General features: G+C 44.0%; 1 protein-coding gene across 12 annotated transcripts in view; it reads left to right on the plus strand.

Moving 5' to 3' along the window:
* Itpr1 (inositol 1,4,5-trisphosphate receptor type 1) overlaps positions 1–21,841 on the plus strand; it is a 341,014-nt gene that overhangs the window by 19,741 nt on the left and 299,432 nt on the right. For all 12 annotated transcript variants that reach the window (XM_059258296.1, XM_059258297.1, XM_059258299.1 and 9 more), the window contains exons 3-4: positions 5,197–5,303; positions 9,537–9,607. In XM_059258296.1, coding sequence (XP_059114279.1) covers positions 5,212–5,303; positions 9,537–9,607 — 163 coding nt within the window. In that variant the 5' untranslated portion in view covers positions 5,197–5,211. The remainder of the gene's footprint in view (positions 1–5,196; positions 5,304–9,536; positions 9,608–21,841) is intronic.

Raw genomic sequence — 21,841 nt, forward strand, 5'->3', positions numbered from 1 at the left:
CAGAACCCTAGAGGCTGTTGCCAGTGATACAGATGTGGAAATTCTGGTTATGTGAAGGAGCCCGCAGAGCAAATGAGAAGACCCAGAGAACAATATGGACAGCGAGCGCCATCCCTCTGGCCTCTGTTCTCAGAGCAGATCTCTGTGTTCATGGGTTTGTACTTGCTCTTTCCTTAGGAGTGGAGTCAGATGGCCCCGTCTCTTTACCTATTGCTCGGTCAGTGAGAAACTCAGTGAGTAGTGGGAGCTCCATCCAGCTGCTGAGGCCCCAGTGTGTAGGCGCACCTGCCAGGGCAGCCATCTACTCCCTCTGCTCTGACCCACCTACTCGGGGAGAATCCTGTTCTGACAGGCACCTCAGGCAGCAGTCAGTCAGGGTGGTGGGCAGTGGCACTTGAAGGTCCTGGAGATGGCAAGATGGTTTATGCCAGGTGATTATCAAAGTTGTGTACCTGAGCTCCATGATGATCTAGCATATACCGAGGGACAGCAAAGCTCTGAATGCCTACACTGAGTAAATGGCAGAACCTGGGGTTCAGTGCAGGTGCTTTGGAGTCTGGAGCCTTCTTCCTGTCTTCCAGTGAGGTGAGCTCTTGAGACCATACTGTGTCAGGGTAGAAAGAGAATGGTAGACCTTTGTGAAGGGGGAAGTTACATTGCAGTCACAGATTTAGAGGCCACTGATACTTGCGAGGACAGGTGAGAAATATACGTTTTGTGAGGTGGCTGCCTCCCTGTGAGGACGACAGTAATTTTTCTGGCAGGGTTGTGTGTTTAAGCAGGAGCTGAGACCTTCCTGAAGAGCGTTTTGCTGGACTCGAGCAATGAACAAGAGATGGCATGCCGTGCTTAGCTAGTGGTTCTCGCCATTGCATATTCTGCAGTTCTGTGTTTTCAGAAAGACCTGCGTGCTTCCTGACGAGGAGCTGAGAGTTGTTCTGTATTGCTGAGCTTCTTCCTGATAGGGGAATTAGGGAAGCCAATTATCTTCCCCGAAGGTACATCATCCTGGGTCTTACAGGAGGTCGTTCGTTGCAATGCCTAGCTGACTTTTTATACAGAGGACCTTTTCCCAGCACTCGGGAGGCAGAGGCAGGCGGATCTCTGTGAGTTCAAGGCCAGCCTGGGCTACCAAGTGAGTTCCAGGAAAGGCGCAAAGCTACACAGAGAGACCCTGTCTCGGAAAAAAAAACAAAACAAAAACAAAACAAAACAAAAAAAAACCCCAAAAAAAACAAAAAAAACAAACAAACAAAAAAAAAAACAGAGGACCTTTTCCTTTATGGAAGTTGAAGCTTTAGATTCTTTCAGAATTATTCTTTATCTCTTAACTACAGAATGATAAAAACAGCTGGCTGAGCACTGAAAGCATGTCAGCTGCTGTTTCAGGCACTTGGCACGCATGGTCCCATCCTTTCCCTGTGACAGGTCTCCGAAGTAGATCCCCAGTGTACAGATGTGCACAGAGGTCTGCGTAGAGTGAGAAGCAGTGGTGGGGTAACAGTAATAGCTTATATGTAGAGAGCCAGGATGGAGTCTTAGGCTGACCAGTAAGCCTGTTTTGTAGAACTGTTGGCACGGAGCCCTGGGTGTCCTTGTGGGACTGGAAGTCGCACAGTTATGACAGTTCTGTGGCAGGTTGGTACCTGCTCTGTTTTTCTCATTGTGACCCTGGTCATTGTGTATGAGGGATACCGGGAGCCTGGAGTGCAGCTGGTAGAAACCTGCAGGCACAAATGGCCCCCAATCAGATAAAGAAGTGGCCTCCCACCCTGCTTTAAACAACAGGAAGTCTTCCTGAAGGTTGTTGCCAGGCCCACTTCCCACCTCTTCCCTCCAGCCCCAGCTGCCTGTTATTTTGACTCTGCTGGCCTGGGCTTTTCCTTTCAGGACACAATTGATAATTGCTTCAGGGTCTCTCCTCCTCTCTACTTTCCCTGTGCCATTAAAGGCAGACCGGGGAGACCCAGAGGTTTCCAGCCAGACCTGGAAGCTATTTACCTGTTCAAATCTTGTCCAAAGAGGGAATCACTGCGATTCCCCTGGGGAAGAATCTGCCCTAAGGATCCGTACGTTCTTTTTTTTTTTTTTTAAATTGGGACCTTTGGCAGACTGCCCAGTTGAGGATCATTAACTGTGGTGGGTGTACTGGCCTCTGTTTTCCGGGAAAATGTAAACCATGGCAAAAGGTTACTTGTTCAATTATCTTGTCTACTTAATAAGCATATGGGTAAGAAAGAAGACGCTTAACCTTTCTTCTGACTGAACAAAAGTGCTATATGGCTAAGGTAGAAAATGAGAAATTCTTCAGTAGGGAAAAAAAGGAATAATCCATAAAGGGGAGAAAAACAGGTCTCCATTGTCACCTAGATGATACGAACGGTCAACACTTTTGCCTGTGCCCTGGGATTACTGTTGATGAAAAGGTCCACTTCAGAATTTGATGGACCTGGTATAACTGTGCCTCCTGCTTTGTTAATTATCTACGATGAGCATGTGGATCTTTCTGTTCCTCAGCTTCCCCCACCACAAAGTAGAGTAACAGTGGCCCCTGTCTCATGCCATGCCACATGTCTCAAGGATTCCTCCACAGGTGTTGGCTGTTCAGCTTAAGCCGTGGGACTGAAGCAGTCTAGGGCCATACTACTCAGGAAGTGTCCCATCTCCTCTAATCTCAGAAGCCAAGCAGGGTGAGGTCTGGTTAGAACCTGGATGGGACAAGTAGGACTAACGTAGACTCTTAGTGTCAGGATGCAGTACGGGAACCTATTGTGATTGTCAGGTTGCAGGCCTTGCTGGTCTGGGCATGCTTTGCCATTGTAGAATGCTGGGGTGTATCTGGTGCTTTACAGTAAGGGAACCTTGCAGTAAGACACCCAGGAGATGATGCAGACTCGAAGGACAGTGTCACATGGCTGTCTTCTGGCCTGGCCTTCACTGGAGTCAAATCCCCCTTAGAAGGACAAGCCTGGGAGGAGAGCTTTAGTCAGCTGGATAAATAAGGCCCTGGTTGTCTTGCCTAAGCACATTCCTGCCCTCCTGCATCCAGCAACTCCCCATTGGTCCTAGAGGCCAGTATGTACAGATACAAATTTGGCCCGACTCAGAAGTCAAACGGAAATTGTTTTCTAATGATTAGTTCTACAACTGGGATATAGCTACACCACAGAGCACTTGCCTAGCATATTGAAACCCTGGGTTCAATCCCTTAGTGCCAAGGAAGCAAAGCAATTATCTTGTGCTTTTTATGATACATGGTCTCCTGCTTTTTTTTTTACTTAAAATATATCACAGTTTTGGGTGGAGGGTATGGCTCAGAGGTAGAGCACTTGCCCAGCATACATACAGCTCAGGGTTTGATCCCTAGCCATGAGCCAGGTATGGTGTGCATGCTTTGATTTCAGCACTCCAGAGTCTGAGGCCAGGCAGCAGGCTCTTGAGTTCAAGGCCAGCCTGGGCTACATCATACGATGTTATCTCAAAACTCTTCTTTTTTTCAAAAAAAAAAAAAAAAGGAAATATTGGTCCTAGAAGTATACTAACTTTCTGGCCCTTTATGACAAAGCTTTTAAATACAAGGTCATAAAGGCAATAGTGATTTTTTTTTTTTGGGGGGGTGTTCCATTGATGTCTCCTTTGTGTGTGTGCACTGTTCAAAACATGGATGTAGCTCTAGGTATAACATCCTTAGGAAGAAATAGCAACACTATTGACATGATTCTAGAGAGCAGTAACCGGCTTACTGTCTCTGTGTGCTCTTTGGGTGTCCTTCCTCTAGCTCTAGAGATGAGGGCTGTTTTGTCTGAGAGCTGATTATGTTCTTGGTTGCTGACTCTTCTATAAATAAGTCTCTGCCTGTCTCTCCTGAAGTGTCTGGGTTGTTGGCGCGGTGGGCAGCTTTCCCTGCAGTTCCTCACGGGCAGGGGAGGCGCTTCTCTCAACAGTTTGCTTGCCGCATCTGGCGTTCTTGCTGAGGGAGGAGAATGCTTCCAGAAGTTTGCAGAGGAAAACTTGGCACCCAGAGAACAGTTGGAAGAGAGGACTTTCTACCCCTCCACATTATTACAGCTTTCGTGACCCTGTGGAGTAAATGATTTATTGGACTCGGCGGAGGGGGAAAGGTGTTCAGAGGAATCTCGGCTTGAGGCAGACCCCACACTTCACACATCTACACACAGGGTGCTGAGGGAACATTGGGAAACTCTGTGGTCCACATCAGTTCCGCTGCTTCCCACATGGCTGAGTCTGTTTGCGAATGTCAGTTGAACGTTTTGCAGTTGGCTCCTGTTCCTCGATGAATGTTCATGGCCCTGGTGAAAACTGTTGTTAGGAATCACTTTAATATTTGTGTGTGTGTGTGTGTGTGTGTGTGTGTGTGTGTGTGTGTGTGTGTCTGTGTGTGTGTGTGTGTGTCTGTGTGTGTGTGTGTGTTTAATAGTTTCTGGGCTTTGTAGAGATTTCCTGGAACAGAGAAGTATTTTTCTTGAACTACTTATAACTAGCTGTGTAACCCAGCCAGGGACTCTTACTATTGATTAGTGCCTGAATGGGGAAGGGTTTGGGCCTGGGCCTGGGCTAGGGTCTTGCTACATCCAGGAGTATTTCCTGGTAAAGAAGGAAAGACACAGAGCAGCATTTGTGTGGGACTGCACTGTCGTTGGCTTTTGAAAAGGCCTCTAAGGCATTGTGATGCTTGTTCCCAGGTTTCCTCTGATTAATGTCACTTGGTTGCTTTGATTCCTTAACCCAGGCCCCACGGCTTTGCCTGTCCTAAGCTTTGTACCAGGTGCTTCCTTCTGACTTCATGTTCCCCGAGGCACACTGGATATGTTAATGTGTCATAAGTCAGACTTTCCAGACCCTTAGTCCTGGAGTGCTTGGCTGGGTTCCCTGCTATCTGGGCAGTCAGTATTGCCAAGGGGTCCTCCAAGCACTGAGCCTGACTCGGATGTGGCTTTGTTAGAATCAAATGATACTGTGATTGGAATATCCAGAATTTAGTACGTGGGACAGAATGTAGTTGCATATGTCCTCATTTGGCTTATGGAATCGCCTGCTTGTCAAGCGCCTATTTAAATTTGAATTTTAAATAATGCACTCGGGGGAAACCAAGCTAAGCCAAATCTTTGTGACATTTTTCCCCCTCCCTCATCATTTCTTTTCTGCTAACAATGTTGCATGTTTTACTTTGTCTAGGATTTCAACAAAGACATGTCTGACAAAATGTCTAGTTTCCTACATATTGGAGACATTTGTTCTCTGTATGCGGAGGGATCTACGAATGGATTTATCAGCACCTTGGGGTAAGAGTGTGAAAGTCCTTATGTGTGTGTGTGGGGGTTGTTTAAGATATAACATCTGCTTAAAAACTGATTTTTTGTAAGATAAGAATGTTATCACGTTACTCAGCTTTCCCAAGGGCTGCTTGAAATTAGCGAAGCCCATGTTAGTCACTTAACCTTTTACACAGAAACATTTCTGTCAATTTCGAAAGAACAAACTCTTTTTAGTTAAAGCTCTATTAATTTCGAATTTGTTATAGTCTGCTCTTCTTATATAAGAGGGAATAAAATATATAATGGGCTAAGAATAGGGAATACAGTTTAAGGATTAATGTATACAGACCCAAAGAAGTGCTTTCTGGCTTGTCTTTTCACACAGTGGCTTGTGTGTCTGTCATACGAGCAAAGACCATTACTGCCTGCATGCTTATCTCTCTTCTTCGAAGCAAAACCTTTCCTACTTTAAATAACCGTTCCATTTGAAAGTTTCAAATTGCACCAAGTTCTGTAAAGCACTTTTGTTCATTTGTGCTTGCTTCAATCAGTCTTCACTCAACGTGGAAGGCTATAAATATATCCCATCGTGTGCCTCGTTATTTTCTCCCTTCTCCTGTCTACTCCTGTTGTCTAAGGGAGGAAGTGTAAAGTGTAGTTGCCCCTCAAGGCAGACAGAGGCAGAATGGAGAATCAAGATGGCTCATTCCAGAATAGTCAGAAATGGTCTGTAGTCTTTGTGTAGGAAGGAGTAGCTAGGCTTGGGTGGCATTGTTGATTTTGGCAAGACCTAGTCTCAAATAAATGGGGGCAAATGGCAGGCCAACAGATTTTCCAAAAAGCTTATTCTTCGGGCAGCCAGAATGTCCATTGTAATTACAGCTATTACTGGAAGCGTGCTTATTTTCTGGTATTTGTGCAGGGTAAGTATTGTGAAGCGCTCATTCAGGTTACTCCACGCCCCCGTGAGGAAATTATTTCAGATAGCAGAATTATACCTCATTCAGATCTGTGTTCTCATTCTATAGAGAGTTATTTTCAGAACTCACCCATGGCTTCTTCCTATGCTTGGGCTCTCTGTGTAGTAGACCTACTCTTAATAGTTTATCTTCTGTGGCTTTGGGCAAACAGGCTTCCTGCTACTCAGGCCTTTCTGATGATGGCCATCTTGTCTCTCTCCTTCCTCCTTTTATCCCCTGTGGTTACATTTTTCACCTTATTATTTTTCAGCATTGACTACAATACTGTACAGCAGTGGTAAGCACTCTCTGAGCCCTGTGGGTGTTCACTGTGTGCCGGGTGCCATTATCCCCTTAACTCCCAAGCACCCTCTCCGTGGTGAGCACCGCCATCCTCACTGTGTATGGAACCTACACTGGTGTGCTTCAGGAAGGGGCAGTCACCTGCCCACATTTCATAGGTCAGAAGACTTGGGTTTCCAAGGCCGGGAGTCCTAACACATAACCTTTATGAGGCAGTTTCTTCTGGCTTCCCTGTCTGCTTACTGCCTGTCTGGGTGCCTGTAAGACCTCAGCCCCATCATACACCTGTTTTTCCTCTGTGGCCTCTGACCTCATAGATACTGCCCCTAAAATCTTAGCCACCTTTCATGTCTTCCCTTTTAGGAGGACATCCATTCTTCTTCTTCTTCTTCTTCTTCTTCTTCTTCTTCTTCTTCTTCTTATTATTATTATTATTATTATTATTATTAATTTTTGAGACAGGGTTTCTCTGTGTACCCCTGACTATCCTGGAACTCACTCTGTAGACCAGGCTGGCCTCAAACTCACAAGAGATCCACCTGCCTCTGTCTCCCAAGTCCTGGGATTAAAGGCATGCGCCACCACCACCCAGCATTATGTTATTATCTTGAGCCTAGTCTGACCTTGAACTTGCAATCCTCCTGCCTCAGCTGTCTAAGTGCACAGTTACAGGTGTGCACTATCCTTAAAATTCTTAGGGGTGCCTATTCTTTGCTTTAATATTTTTCTCAAGTATTCTATGTTGAGTCCCTCATAAAGTTAAGATGTATGTTTTTAAACGCTGGGTATTAATTCTTCCTTCAAGTGAGTATTTTTCACCTTCTCACTCATACGTATTTCAGAATAGCTTACATAAAAATTAATTTTGAAAGTTAAAGTTGACCCCCTCTCCCCTTCTTGGAATGCACTTAACATTTATGGAGTACCAATCATAGACCCAATGAGTTACTGTCAGGCTTCCTAATGGGACTTGGTGTCTGGCCCCCAGCTCTGTCCTGTTTATGTAGACTGTTGCTGGTTACTTCTCAGTGGCTTTAGGACTCATTGAAACGTTAGAATTCCAGCAGGGCCTTGGAGAGCCAGTGTGTGCGTGAATCTACACTAGTGGATGACGTGCTGTTAAATCACCATCGGGGCTTGTTAAGAACAAAGGTTCTTTGCTCCCTTCCAGGAACAGTTTCAGTGTGCCTGCATAGGAGCAATGGGATTGTGACAGGAAGCAGAAAGTATCAAACATTCCCTGAGTGGAGAATCTTGAAAGCAGTTCTTTGGTTTTACAGATGAAGTACTGAGACAAGGGGCGAGTGAAATGACATAATACCATGCCCTTAGTTGGTACCTTAGTGTTATCTACAATCTATACTCATTGAGACCCTTCCTCCTATCATTTCCTCTTACTGGAACTTGACCATTAGTCTAGCTCTGCATTGGGTATGTCCTGCTGGGGGACCAAATCCAGTGTCTTATACATTGTAAGTAAGTACTCTCCCACTGAACTGTGTTACCAGCCCTCGCATTGGATTCTGAGCCCACCCTTTTAAGTATTGGCTTAGCTATGGTGGCCTCACTAAACTTGTATTATTCACACAAGGGCCCAGGGTAGAGATTTTATATGTGTACATTATACTCTTGATTTTTGTAGAAAACCCTCAGGCCACTGACTACACTGAACACCGTGCCTCTTGTAGATGCCTATAGAGGTCTTGTGTATTGAGGGCAAAGGTGGGATACTCTTCACACTTTGATTCACTTCACTTGACAGATACTGAGCTTTAGCCTTGGGCATCTTATGAGCCACAAAGCAGGGAGTGCACTCCATTGCTCCCATAGAGTTTGGTCTGGAGAGCGGAGGAGGAGAGAGTTTCTAGGCAAGAAAGTCTTCTGTGGGGTATATAGTTTAGTTTAGGAAATGACACTCAGAATCAGGGCCCTGAAAACAGGGCAGACTTTAGGAAGTAAAGGTCAGTTTTGGAGGAAAGAGCAGGAAAGGTCAAAGCTGAATATTTAGTGGTCCCTTGCATTTGGAATATAAGAGGCAGCATAGGCTAATGGAAGAGGTTCTGAAAATCCTAGCATGGTACCTGGGATCAAGTTCCATGGTCGTGTGGGAAATGAGCTGGCTCTCCTAGTTTTAGGAACTTGGATAAGTCATGTAACTTCATAGATCTTAGTGTCTTAGAAGTTCAAAAACATGCTTATATTTTCAGTGATTCTCCTAAAATGAATTATGCAAGTTAAATTAAATTTTAATGAGGTCAGAACTTGAGTTATCAGCCTCTATGTAATCTGGGACTATTACTCACCTGTAACCTCATTGTGCTTTTAAAGGTCCAAGACCTTCCCATTTGTGTGCATTTGCACTGGGTTCCCATGACCTGAGGCAGCTCTGCTCCCCATTCTCCAACCTCATTTCAGCTCTTTCAGCAGTTCTAAAACATCTTCCCCTGTCCGCAGCTTCAGAAGGCCTCTGGCACAGATGGCCCCTGACTCTTCTCTTTTCTTCCTTCTTAGGTTATACCTTACTTGTTTGTTAGTTTTTATGGCTTCTACACCTAAGCCTTGAGCTCTTTCAGGGATGGGGCTTGGTTCTCTTTAGCCCTCACGTCCTACGACTTGGTACAGTTCCTGGTACAGGGTTGGCTCCTTATCTACCATTCATCAAATGCATTGACCCTTAGCTGTGTCTTCCAGACTTCAGCAATATTGCATGTTGTGTGCAAATCTGTCACAGATGTGGTTCTGGGAAAAGGAGCTACAGAAAACAGTAATATGTCCACCATCACAGAAGCAGATTGCTGGGCCTTGGAATTATGTTTATTTCACTCCATGCATAGAATATTTCACTCCTTGGCCAACAGCTCCCTGACAGAGGAACATGGCATTCTAAATGTTACATAGGAAAAGCCCTGGGATACTCCATTTTTGCATAATGCTTATTGAGGGTTTTATTTCCATAGGCTTGATATGATTCAACATTTATTTGTTTTTCTGTTTGCAGCCTGGTTGATGATCGTTGTGTTGTGCAGCCAGAAGCCGGGGACCTTAACAACCCACCCAAGAAATTCAGAGGTAAAGTTGTGGCTTTGATGGAGTGGTCACCTGGACTTCCTTGATAATTTATGAAGGGTGTTCTATGACAGTGAGGGCAACTGGCCCTCCCTCCCTCCTTCCCTTCCTGCTTCCAGTCCTTTCTTCCTTTCCTGTAGCAGCCTTAGATTTGTTTACTCAAGTATATTTTTCAAAATCAGATTCAAGTCCTGGCATTAAAACTTCTTGAAAAAAATTAGTAAATTAATTCTTAGTCAGGATTGGCATGGCTTTTATTAGGGCCTTAGTTTGTCTACAGAATATGTGTTGCCAAGTGCTAATTCATCTGAAAGCTTTTCATTAGCACAGCTATTTCTCCAAACAAATGGGATTTAAGGATCCCGTCACAGGGAGCATGGGCTATTTCAGCAGATCTCATGATCCCTCTTAGGGTCTTGATAATTCTTAGCTGCCTTACCTGGAATGAGATATTCTTGATTATTGTACTTGTACTCGAGCTAAAAGGTACAACAGGGCAACTTTCTTACTAATGCTGCCTTCTGTAGCCCTGTGCTTTTAATTTTTCTCAAAAGGTAACTCAGCTTATTGCAGAGTGTTCGAACTGTAGTTGGTGTCTTAGATGGCACTGCTTTGTTTCTGTCTTCCATTGCGATGGTGGTAGTGAGTGGTTCTCAGCTTGAGCCACATCTTAGAATTATCTAGAGAAGGTTTTCAATTCCATAGATGCTCTGGACCGATTAAATTAACCCTAGAGGTTGGGCACTGTTTTCTATTTATTGGTTGGTTGGTTGTTTTCGAAACAGAATCTCACTATGTAGGTCTGGCTGTCCTGGAACTCACTATGTAGACCAGGGCTAGCCTCAAATTTACAAAGATCCACCTCTCTGTCTGTCTCTGGTGCTGGGATTAAAGGTGTGTCCCACTGCACACATCTCCGAACTAGCATTATTTTAAGGCTTCCTAGGTGGTTTACAAATTACTTTTATTATTTATTTGTTTATTAGTTTTTCATGTGTACATGTGTGTGCCACCTTTGGGGGAGGTCAGAGGACATCTTGCTGGAGTTGGTTTTTCTCCTTTCAGCATGTGAGTTTGAGGGATTGGACTCAAATGGTCAGGGAGACCCATAAGGCCTTTTCCTCCCTTACAACAAGAAGAAATGCATGCTTAACGAAGTCCTAGTGAGAGTGTGGCTCAGACCACTGCAGACTTATGTCTGTTGGCTCTTGAGTCCAATGCCTTAACCACTTTGCCCTCCAAGTGACATAAGTGATTCCTCTATGTAGTGGGATTGGGAACCCACTGGCTTAGGTACTTGACTCATGGTCTCACTCACGGAGCGTTCAGCATTTGCCATTTGCAGATGCTGTCATCTGAGTTCTAAATTCTTTGTGCTGAGTGATTCAGAAACTGTTTGACTCCCTTGGATGAAAGCTAAAGAAATTAGGATGAACTAGAAGGCAGGCATTCAGATGGAAAGGAGCCATTTGGATGCAGCCTGGGGTTGAGCGGTATCCAGTTGGCACAAGGCTATCAGGAGAATGTTTTCACCTGAGGATGAGGGAAAACTATTTTTAAAAAAATGAGTCACAGAAACTTGAAGCAGCTATTGCTTCTGGTGAATTTTTTCTTCCTAAGCCCTCCCCCCATGTCTCGTTCTAAAGCAAAATCTTGAGTGGAGCAGAAATGCAAGATTTTATCTCATCACCATAATGTCACGTAGAGAATTAATTCCTGACCCAACGTTGACTGTGTTGGTCACTGTGCTGAGAGAGGATGCTATCTGTGTTCGCTCAGTTGGACGGGTATATCTCCTCTACACTGGGAAGGGGTTGATCAGACTCAGGCCTAAATATCTCACCTGTGCTACATAGCTAGAGGAGGAGGAGTTGAGATCTCAAGTTTGGTTGCACAAGGAAATCACCCAGAGAGCTATGAAAAATACTAATAACTGTTCCCACCTGCTGTGTTCCTGATTTAATTGGGCACTGGAGTTTTCTGAAGCTCCCTAGGTAATTCTCTCATGCAACCACAGTTAAGAATCATTGCTAGTAACTACAAGCTACCAATTTCCTTGCTGAGGGAAGGGCTAATCTAGGCTTGGCTTTTGCAGTTGGGACACAGAAAAGGGATGCTTGTCAGGAGCAGGTGCTGGGTCTTGGGTCCAGTAGGACCCTTGGGGGTCACGACAAACCTGGAAGAGAATTTAATGCAATGGATAAAGTTAACCAATGGCTATTCATTATTTTTAAAAATATTGACAAATATTATTTTGCATTTTTAAGCTAACAAAATTGTACATATGTATGATTTGAAATTGGCAGACATTGTGGAATGCCTAAATTGGGCTAATGAACACGGATTTCTTCACGTTGCTTTTGTGATGTGAGTTTTCCAAATTTACTGTGAGATTCCCAAGTGTTGACTTTGTGGTTGTCATCATGTTGTACAATAAATCTGTTGAATCTGTTCCTCCCATCTAAGTGAGATCTTGTAGCTTTTGACCCTCTCCAACCTCCTGTCTTAAGTCTAGTACCTGGTGACCTCTATTCTACTGTCTACCTCTCTGAGCTTAAGTTTTTTTTTTGTTTTTTTTTTGTTTTTCGAGACAGGGTTTCTCTGTGTAGTTTTGCGCCTTTCCTGGGACTCACTTGGTAGACCAGGCTGGCCTTGAACTCACAGAGATCCACCTGGCTCTGCCTCCCGAGTGCTGGGATTAAAGGCGTGCGCCACCACCACCCGGCGAGTTTAAGTTTTTAAGACTTCATGAAAAAGAGTGACTATACAGTATTTATTTTTCTGTGCCTGCCTAATTTCATTTAACATTGTGTCTCCTAGATTTTTTTTTTAAATCACAAATTATCAAGTGGCTATTAATACAGGCTTAGGACAGTAAGGTAAATAGGACCAGTGTAGAGCAAGTCAGAAGCCATGTGTGTTTCCCTGGCAGTAGGGTCAGAATGGCTTTTGCTTGGATGCATCTCTGGTGGCTGATTTGAAAAGATTGTTTTGAAATCAAAGCTACAGTCTGGTAGAGGCCATTTGGAAATAATTAATCTTCTTTTATGTCCTGACTTAGTTCTACAGGTAGGAATGAGACAGTAACTGGTTCATTGATTTTTTTTTTTTTTCTAGATAGTTTCTAGGTTGTGAACTGCTTTGTGCTAGTGGGAAAATCTGGTTCAAAATAAGTTGTGCTGCAGGCTTTGTGAATATAGGTCAGAACTTCTTAACTTCTGTGTGCTGGGTCTGCACCAACCTGCCTCTTCAGGTTGCTGCAGAGCTGGAGAGTTCTCCATCTTGGGACTTGTGGGGGGAAGTACTTTAAATTTTTTTGAAAGCATCGCTTCAGCTGTGGTGTTGTTTACTTCAAGAATTTACCCCCAGAAGTGAGGAAAAAGATCTGTCTTTCGGACGAGATTGTTGCCTCTCCAACTATAAGTACATTTTGAAGTTGAGGGTCATTTTGATGGTTTAGAAATTGTGCACGGGGCAGATGGGCAGTTTTCAGGATTCCTGGTTCATTCTTCATGGATCCTTTGCGCCCTGCAGTTGAACAAACACATATGGAAAAAGAGAGGTGCTGGCAAGCAGCCCAGTGGAATGATGGGGCCTTTATCCGAGCAATCAGTAGAGCTTCGTTGAGTCCCTTGGATTTGCTTTAGTTTCCATTGTTGGCTTGCCAACTACTTTCCCGTATCGAGAACCATTATAAACTGTTCTTTGGTAGATGGAAATTGGAGGGAGCCTGTGTATGTTCTGCTCCCCATGACTTCTGACTTTGAGGTTTTAGTTTTGGGAGTTCCTTCTAAGATTTGTAACCCTGCTGTTTAAGAATATGGAACCTTAGACTAGTGAGCTTTTCTGGGTTCAAATCCTAAGTTCCACGGGTTTTTACCTGTATGACACTCGCCAAATTATTTAACCTCTGTCTGTGAACCTGGCTATCTCGACTTTAATAAAATTTAAATGTGTGTGAAGAAGTTAGTACTCGGTGAAGTTCTGTCAGTTATGACAAGGTAGGTGGACCTGAAAGACATTGTGGCAGTGACACAGGACAGGGACAGCTGGAAAAAGACTGTGTTTTCACTCACGGTGAATTCTAAAACATTATCTCATAAAAGTCAAGAATAAAGCAGTGGTTACCAGAGGTCATGGAGAAGATAAGACTAGACAGCAGATAGAAGGTTAGGAGAACTGGGTACTGGTATAGTCTAGTGTAGAGTCGGGTAGCTATGGCTAATCACGCAGGGGATGTTTTCAAAATACCTAGAAGAGATGATTTTGAATATTTGTACATTGAAGAAGTTATAAAGGAGTAGGATGTGGCCCCATGGTAGAAGTTTGCCTCACATGTGTGAGGACATGGATTTGACCTCTTAGTAGCGCGCGCACACACACACACACACACACACACACACACACCCCAGAAACAAAATGGTAACTATTTAAAGTGATACTGATTAGATTATAAGGTAATAAATGTATAAGTTGAAACATCATATTGTACCTCTTCTATGTGTCAAAAATAAAAACAAACCAGAAACACTAACTTGAAAAAAAGTAATTTAGTGCTTAGTAAGCCTTCATTATGCTTACCTTTTCAGTTCTAGTTATTAGACAGAACTCAGTATTTATAAATAATGGCAGAAGACAGGGGACTCTGTGAATCCTTCAGTGAAATGAGCATTGTCTACCACTACTCTTTCATCTGTTAGTGTTGTGGATATATGGGTGTACACATGGACTCCCCATGCTTAGATTCGAGGTCCATTTGCTGTCCTGTGTAGTAAGTTCTTGAGAGACTGTGTAATTTTCTGAGCTTGCCCACCTGTAGAATGGGGGCTTTTTGTCCTTACAAAGGTAACGAAATTGAAGATAATGCGGAGAAGCAGTGATTAGGATGGGCGGCTCCTTAATAACACTAACTTTTCTTTTGTACAGTGGATGCAGAAGGGTGACGTATTGAGTGCCCGTGATTTTCTCTGATGCTTGCTAGTGCATTTCCAAAATGAATTTCTCTTTTCATGCATGCCATTTCCTTGACCGTATCCCCCGCCCCAAACTTTGTAGGGAGAAACAAACTTTCACATCTGGATGAATCTGAACTATGTTGTTGCCTTCTGTGTAAGCAAGAAATAGCTGAGATCTGGAGTCCTTTAGGTTCCTTGGTTCCTTTGTCAATATGATACCGTTAGAATGTGCCAGAGTCTGTGCACGGTGCGGCAGAATCACTGTTTTCCTTGATGGGTGTTAGCTTTGCTTACCATATAGGAAGAATAAGGAAGACAGACATGAAATTGAAACCAGGAATAGAAACTTTGTGGTTAGTGAATTCCTTTCTCTGTATTATCTTTTGCTCTTCCCATCTCTCCACGTTCCCTCCCCCTACACGATACTAAATATAAGAAGCACTTTCTATAAAGGAGAGATGGAAACTGACAGCTAGTCCCCATTTTCATCCGGGCCTCTGCTCCCTTCACAGCAATAACCTCCAGGGCTGTTGGAGTAGAAAGAAGGGAATCCAGGCTTTGAGGGACTCAAACAGGCTTTAGAGTTGATTACACCATCTATTGTGTAAGCTCTTTCCCACACTGGGGCAATGGTCACTTTTTTGTCCTTGAAACTTTCACTGTAAGAGAACAACCTTGGCCTCGGATTCTTAACCTTGGACTAGTGTTACCATATCAGTGCTACTAAACTGCAGCATTGAAATTTGTAGAAACCGTTGAGCTTCTGAAAAAAATCTGTTAGAAGAGAAGTTGACATTTAAGGGGGGCAGCCAGACATGGTGGTGCATGGCTGTAATCCCAGCACTTAGGAGACTGAGGGAGGATTGTGAATTGAGGTCTGCCAGGATTAAAGCGGGAGAAAGAGAGAAGGAGAGGAAGGGCAGAATGGGGAAGAAGGGACATGGTAGAAGAGAAATTGAGCAGGGAAGACTTGAAGTGAAAGGAAACAAGATTCCATCATTTAAGTAGATACAGGAATTGGGGAGGGGCCTGCATCAGGCTGCAGTGTGCCAGCATGTTCTGGGTGTCTTCACTGCCCTTGGGTTCCCTTTTTTTCCCCATGGTGCGATGGATTTCAGCCACTATTATCCCACCTAGGCTGGTGTATGACTGAGACAGCATTGTGTACCAGCTGCTGGCTCTGCTGCTGGCGGCAGATGGAGTGATGGACAGCAAGTTGAGTTGATCATAGTTTCCTGTGCTTTTAAGAATCGTAGGGTTTTCTGGAGAGACAGACCATGTTATATTTAACAGTTGATCACATTGATTCTACTTTATGGAAAGCGTTGTCCTGATGAATGGCGACTTTTAATTGTGTGGTCTACTTCCTTGGGGTGGCTATTGATGTTTCCATTATGCAGTGGAGGAAATGGAGGCTCCAAGAAGTTGAGTAATTTGCCCATGGACAGTCAGGTGCCCCTTCCTAGGCTGGTTATCATTCATTCAACAAACATTTATTGGTTACCTTCCATATGTCAGCCATTTATACTCCAGGGACCAAAGTTACCAGCATTCTCTGGGAAGTCATCTGTTCCCACACCACAGCAGTTATATGTGCAAGCAGAAGGGTAGTAGGCAAAGTACTTTCCTATGCCCTACTGGAGCAGAGTAGATAGTGACACTCTTCCTATGTGGCTTCTCTTTGGCTCTGCAGCACCTCCCCAGAGCAGGGCACGTCTGTCTTATACCTAATGCTATTCAGGCTAACAGATGTTAGGTGCTGGTCCAGTGTCACGGAGGGCCTGAATGTCAGAGTCCTGAGGGCTAGACTCTGTGCTTTTCCTCTCTTTGCCCTGTAGATTGTTTTCAACCCCTGGCACAAGGGTTCTACAAGGGCATGACCCTTGTCACTGGTATAGTTTCTAATTGAGAACAGACAAGATGTTACTTTTCTTTTCTTATGTTCTTCCTAGTTTTTATTTAGGATTATTTCAATGAGAAGGAATGCTAGGAAGGAAGGAGGGAAGGCCTGGACCCTTTGCATAATGAATCTTTAGCTGTTCCCAACACAAGCTCAGGAATATGCATAATCTTCATATGACTTGGGGCCTATTTGTAGTGTCATTAAGCGTCCAGTCTAGTGCAGTGTAGCCCAGTGTTGGAGCATTTTGTCTTGGGTGTTGGCTGGAAGTGTCTGGTCCCTCAGCCTGGGCCCTACCTGGGACAGTGACAGCCTGGGAGTCTAGCTCTTGGGATAATCCTGGAGAAGAACATGTTGCTTTCCACTGAGGCCCAGTGCATAGCCATGGATCTGAGGTGCAGGCTTGTGGTCTTTTTCCTTTGCCAGGTCCCCTTGTTCTCCATTTCTGGAGTACTTGCGGGATGGCAGTCCCACTGTGAGGGATCTTGGAGATTTAATAGGCTGGCTCAATGAGGAAAGAAGGAATGGGGTGTTTCATATCTGGTCCATGCACTTTGTAGTTGGCAACTTTGGTAGGTGTTTCTACCAAGAATGGCACACGTTAAGGTCAGTGATACACATTGTTAATACCTACTTCCTGGATCGTAGACTTACCTGCAGTTAAGGTGGGACACGGAGGAAAGAATACCATCTGAGGCCAAAGCTAGAAAAAGCTGCTGCATTATCTTGGAGGAATCATTCTGTCTTTCTGTAACGGTTTCCCCATTTGTTAAGTGCAGTTAAAGTGAAGTCTCACCTTAAATCCCTTTCATCTACACACATTTCAGCCAGGATTGGAAATGGGCAGGTTAACATTTCACAAGAAAGCATTGGTATTCAGGAGCCTTGTGCTGCTTAGAAGTAGATCCTGATTTCCCTGGGATTACAAGCTGTCTCTGTCAAGATAAGAAGGAAACAGCCAGACTTCACCCTGGGGCCAGAAGGAGACACAGCCAGGATCTTGGGTCACAGAGGTCTTCCAGGGTGACTAAAGCAAGCTTGCTGGCTTAGCTTTCTTTCAACCCCTGCTCCTTTGCGGCACATTGTTTTAATTGTTGCTAAGCAACCCCCACCCCCTTCCTTTTGGCAAGGCATCCAAGGAATGAACCCATATCTTATTTAGTTTTAAATACCTACATGCAAAGGGGAGGGCCAAACTTAAATTTTGTTTGTTCTTCTGATTCTAATCCGTGATAGGAATACAGAACTTACTTTTTGCCTGTCTTGTTAAGTAAGGGAGAAGAATCAGTCTATTTAAGGTACGTGTCAGATTCATGCCACAGGGCATATTGAAGATACCACGCATGCTCAAAGCTGCCTTGTAGAAGAGGCTCTTGCAACTTGTTCTTTATTCACAAAGTCAATTCAAATTTAATAAAAAGATTAGTAGGTTTTTGTGATCTTCGTTTCAGATTTGCTAGCTTATCTCAATCTTGCACCAACAGACTCCATTTAAAGGGAACAAAGCTGTAATTTAAATCAATTCTCTGGGCAACCTAGAATGCTTCCAGGGTGTTACACAGTCAGTGGGGCTGGTTCCTATAGCTTGATTATTGCAGGAGTCCCACACACTCCTGAGAGCAGCTCCCTGTGTTTCTGCCTACTTTCTGGAAGATATGAGATGTATGTTTGAGGTCCCTGGCATAATGAGTGAGCATGGGTATTCTCGTGCTCTGGGTTCATTCATTTTTGAATATTTGAATCACCCTTGGAAAATAGACCTAAAATGTCTGTTTCGTATTCACTTACCCTAATAGTTAATTCACTTGCTAATGGAGAATAATTTTCAACTGTGTATACTGAAAATGTTCCCTGCAAAATAAATATGATTACCATGCCATCTAATTCAATCCCACTGATGCGATGTGGCTTCCTTCATTCAAGAACAAATGGATTTTGAAATCCCAGCCAGTGTAATTGGGTCAAATTGTCATATCATTGTATGGTTCTTCTGACAGCAGTATGTAGTGGTTGATTAAGGACTTTTCTTTTGGCAGAGGGTTTTTATAATCCTGTCTTGAGGGCATCAGTGAAGAAGAACATGAGGTGAATCACTTGAGCTTATGATAACTTTGTCCCTTCCTCATTTGACAAGTGAGGAAATTAGAGCTGTGTAACTAGTCTGCTGGGGCCAGAGAATGATGCTGTGTCAAAATTGGGGTCAGAATGTACCCAGAGTTTTCTCTTATTCTTTGGGATCATAGATTAAAACACACAAAAGTTGTGTCCCATCTTCCTGTGTGAGTAACCAACCTGCCTTCTATGAATACAAATAAATGGTTCTAAGTACCTTGTACAGTCTTTAATTAAATTAGTTAAATCAGTTTATTTAATTTGTACAGTTTCCTTTACATACATTGCTTTATTTAGTCTTAGAACACTTCTAAAAGGAAGATCCTCTTTTATGGATGGGGAAGCTGACATACAAGATGTGGAATGTTTGGTCCAAGATCATATAGCTAGAAATGGGGTAGAGAACCAGGCAGTCTGGCCCCAACACAACTTTTGTCTTTTTTTTTTTTTTTTTTTTTTGTCCTAGGAAAACTCATTGCATTTCTCAGTTGCCTCTGCTGTGAGCTCCCCAATGATGTCACTCTGAGCTCCATCTACAGACTAGAGATGCATTCTAACTATAACCCTGACCTTCCAGTATAGTGTTTATTACAGCTGCCTTCTACTTTTGTCTTCCCACCTAGACTTTGGAGCGTGTGGAAGTACCACAGCTTGCCCTGCCTGTCTGGCCCAGTACTTGTAATGTTGATCCTTAGTAAAAGCCAGTTGAAGACGAGTCAGTGTTTTTCCTGGTATGACATTTTGTGGTTCCCAGCCCAACTGTGTTTTCATTGATGACATTTCGAGTCAACTGGCCTCTGATCTTCTCCGTGTGCTGTCTCATGCCGTAATCTCTTTCCAAAAGATATGAGTCTGGTAGTTCTATAAAGGTTTGTCTTTTCCCTGCAAAGTGGGCTGAGGTTGGTTTCATGTACATGTTAGATCTTGATTGTCCCCCAATGGCTCACATTTTAAAGACTTGGGCAACAAGGGTGTGGTGGTACCTTTAAGAAGTATGGCCTACTGAGAAGACTTTAAGTCTTTTTCAGCGTTGGGATGGGGTAGGAGATGTCCTGGACTCCCTGTTCTTTGTCTTCGTTGTTTCTTACTGAGCTCTTCATTGTTTCTTACTGAGCTGACTGCTCCACCACATGCTCTTACTGTATTGTGCTGCTTTGCTGCAGGGACAACCAATCATAAACTCCAAAACTATTAGCCAAACAAACTTTTCTCTTTACAAATTGATCATCTTAGGTGTTTGTGATCATAAGAGGAAGCTGATCCATCCTCAGAGGTTTTTTGTTTTTTGTTTTTTGTTTTTTGTTTTTTTTTGTAAAAACATGTTGCATCTTTATTGCCCCTTTGAAGTTTACAGTTTCAAGATTCCTTGGCTGTCTTGTATTTGGCCTTCTGGTAGGGCCATATGTTCATTGACTGGTAATGGTTAAAGCAACCTTGTGATGTAGGTGGTGTTATTGTCTCTATTTGACAATTGGGTCCCCTCACTCTGGAGAGGATGGGAAATCAGGCTGGACTTGGAATTGAACCCACATCTGGAGAACTGCAGAATGTCTATTTGTAGAGTGAATTTGTAGATTTGTGCTACTCAGAAGCCATCTGGAGCCTCTTGCTACAAACCAAGTCAAACAGGCATGTTGTTCAGTGGGATTAAAGTGAACCTAGGGTCAGCAAGAGGCTGGGCCTCAAATTGACAGTGCAAGACCACATTGTAGACAAGCTGGAGCGGCACTTCTCATCACACGGGTGACCACTCCCACCGTTGCATCTTTATGCCTAGGTCTAGGGACTGTTTCATTGCTTTTTGCCTTTTGGGGATACCAGAGGAGTCAGTATATGGCTGAGGATGTCACTTGGCTACTTGGAGCTGCTTAGTGACTTCCTAACTCTGCTTTGGGTAGACATACTGTGTCCCAGGGATAGAAGATCTGAGGTGAGAATTGGAGCTTTGTGTTTCTAACAGACCCTCTGGCTCCTGCAGGGTGCCCACAGAGATGATGATAGGTGCCTCTTCCTAGTCAGGTCTGTGGGGCTTGGCCAAGAGTGAGCAAGTGCTTTAGCTGTAAAGAGCTTGGTCCAGACTGTAAGTCCAGATTGGTTACTCCTAAAGACTCCCGCATCCAGTTGTTTCTTCCGGTTCAAAGGGACTGAGCATCTGTTGGAGACTCAGAGAAAAAGATTTCTGCTCTGGGACAGAGGTTAGGTAGATGTTCTCCTTTGACAGTGTCTGTTTTTGCACCAAAGGACCCAGCTGTTCTTCTGTTTGGTTTCCTGTGGAAGCCCTACGGTTGGGACATGGATCTGCAAACAGCTGGAGAGAGTGTAGATCCAACAGTCACGCTGAGAGGTTCTTGGGAAACCAAATGGGTTCAGTCTAGTTGGCGGAGAAGGTTGCAGAGTAGTGGAGAGATGGAATTGCTGAATATGGGGAAAGACGAGCAAATGCACAAACAAAAGCCTTCCAAGTGAAGGGCCTGCTGGATGTGTCTGTAGTGAGCAAGGAGGTTGCTGGGGGGAGTCAGTAGAGTGGCTAGGAGCCCTGGCTGAGGGGCCAGATGTGGATTCAAGCCTTTGCCTAGCAAACCTAGCAAGCCTCCCAAGCCTTGGTTTCCCCTCCTGGTGGCAATGATGATTCAGAACATAGTACAGACATGTGATACTGCTTCAGGATGACCCAGTGCACATGAAACACTGCCAACATGTGTGTCAAAGCCTAAGTGCTCAATACCTAAAAGCCACAGTGACTGAATATGTCATTAGCAGCTTTCAGGACCTCTCTTAGAAAGCTCTTGCCATATTCTAAAACACTGATCAGTCTGTAGTTAACAACTACATCCATGTATCCATAGGCAGACCAATTTTAACCTTTCTGAGTGGATTCTATTAACTATGACAGTCATCAGGAAGACATTCCAGACAGACACTGGCCTTTAGAAAGGAAGTCCTCAGGTGTTTTCCTCTACAAGTCTTGGTCAACCTCAGTACCTGATAGGCCATTTGCTTATGATGGTATCCTGTCTTCTGTTTTACACTTACAAGCTTAGCAGGGAGAGAAGCGGAAGGAAGTTTTGTTTCTCTTATCTGAGCAGCAGGCACGCTGAGACTATTGACACGTGAAAGATAAAGCGAGTCTGGCCTTTCTCCAAAGCCACCTCTCTGTCTCTACCCCCAGGGGGTGCAAGTTTGAAGAGGTTTAGGCCTTTTGGTTTGTGCTATCTGGCTCCAAGGGCAATCACACTTCTAAAAGGGATGTTGATGGATTACTTCTTCTGT

The sequence above is a fragment of the Peromyscus eremicus genome, chromosome 3 (assembly GCF_949786415.1).
Source record: "Peromyscus eremicus chromosome 3, PerEre_H2_v1, whole genome shotgun sequence".
NCBI classification, from domain to species: domain Eukaryota; kingdom Metazoa; phylum Chordata; class Mammalia; order Rodentia; family Cricetidae; genus Peromyscus; species Peromyscus eremicus.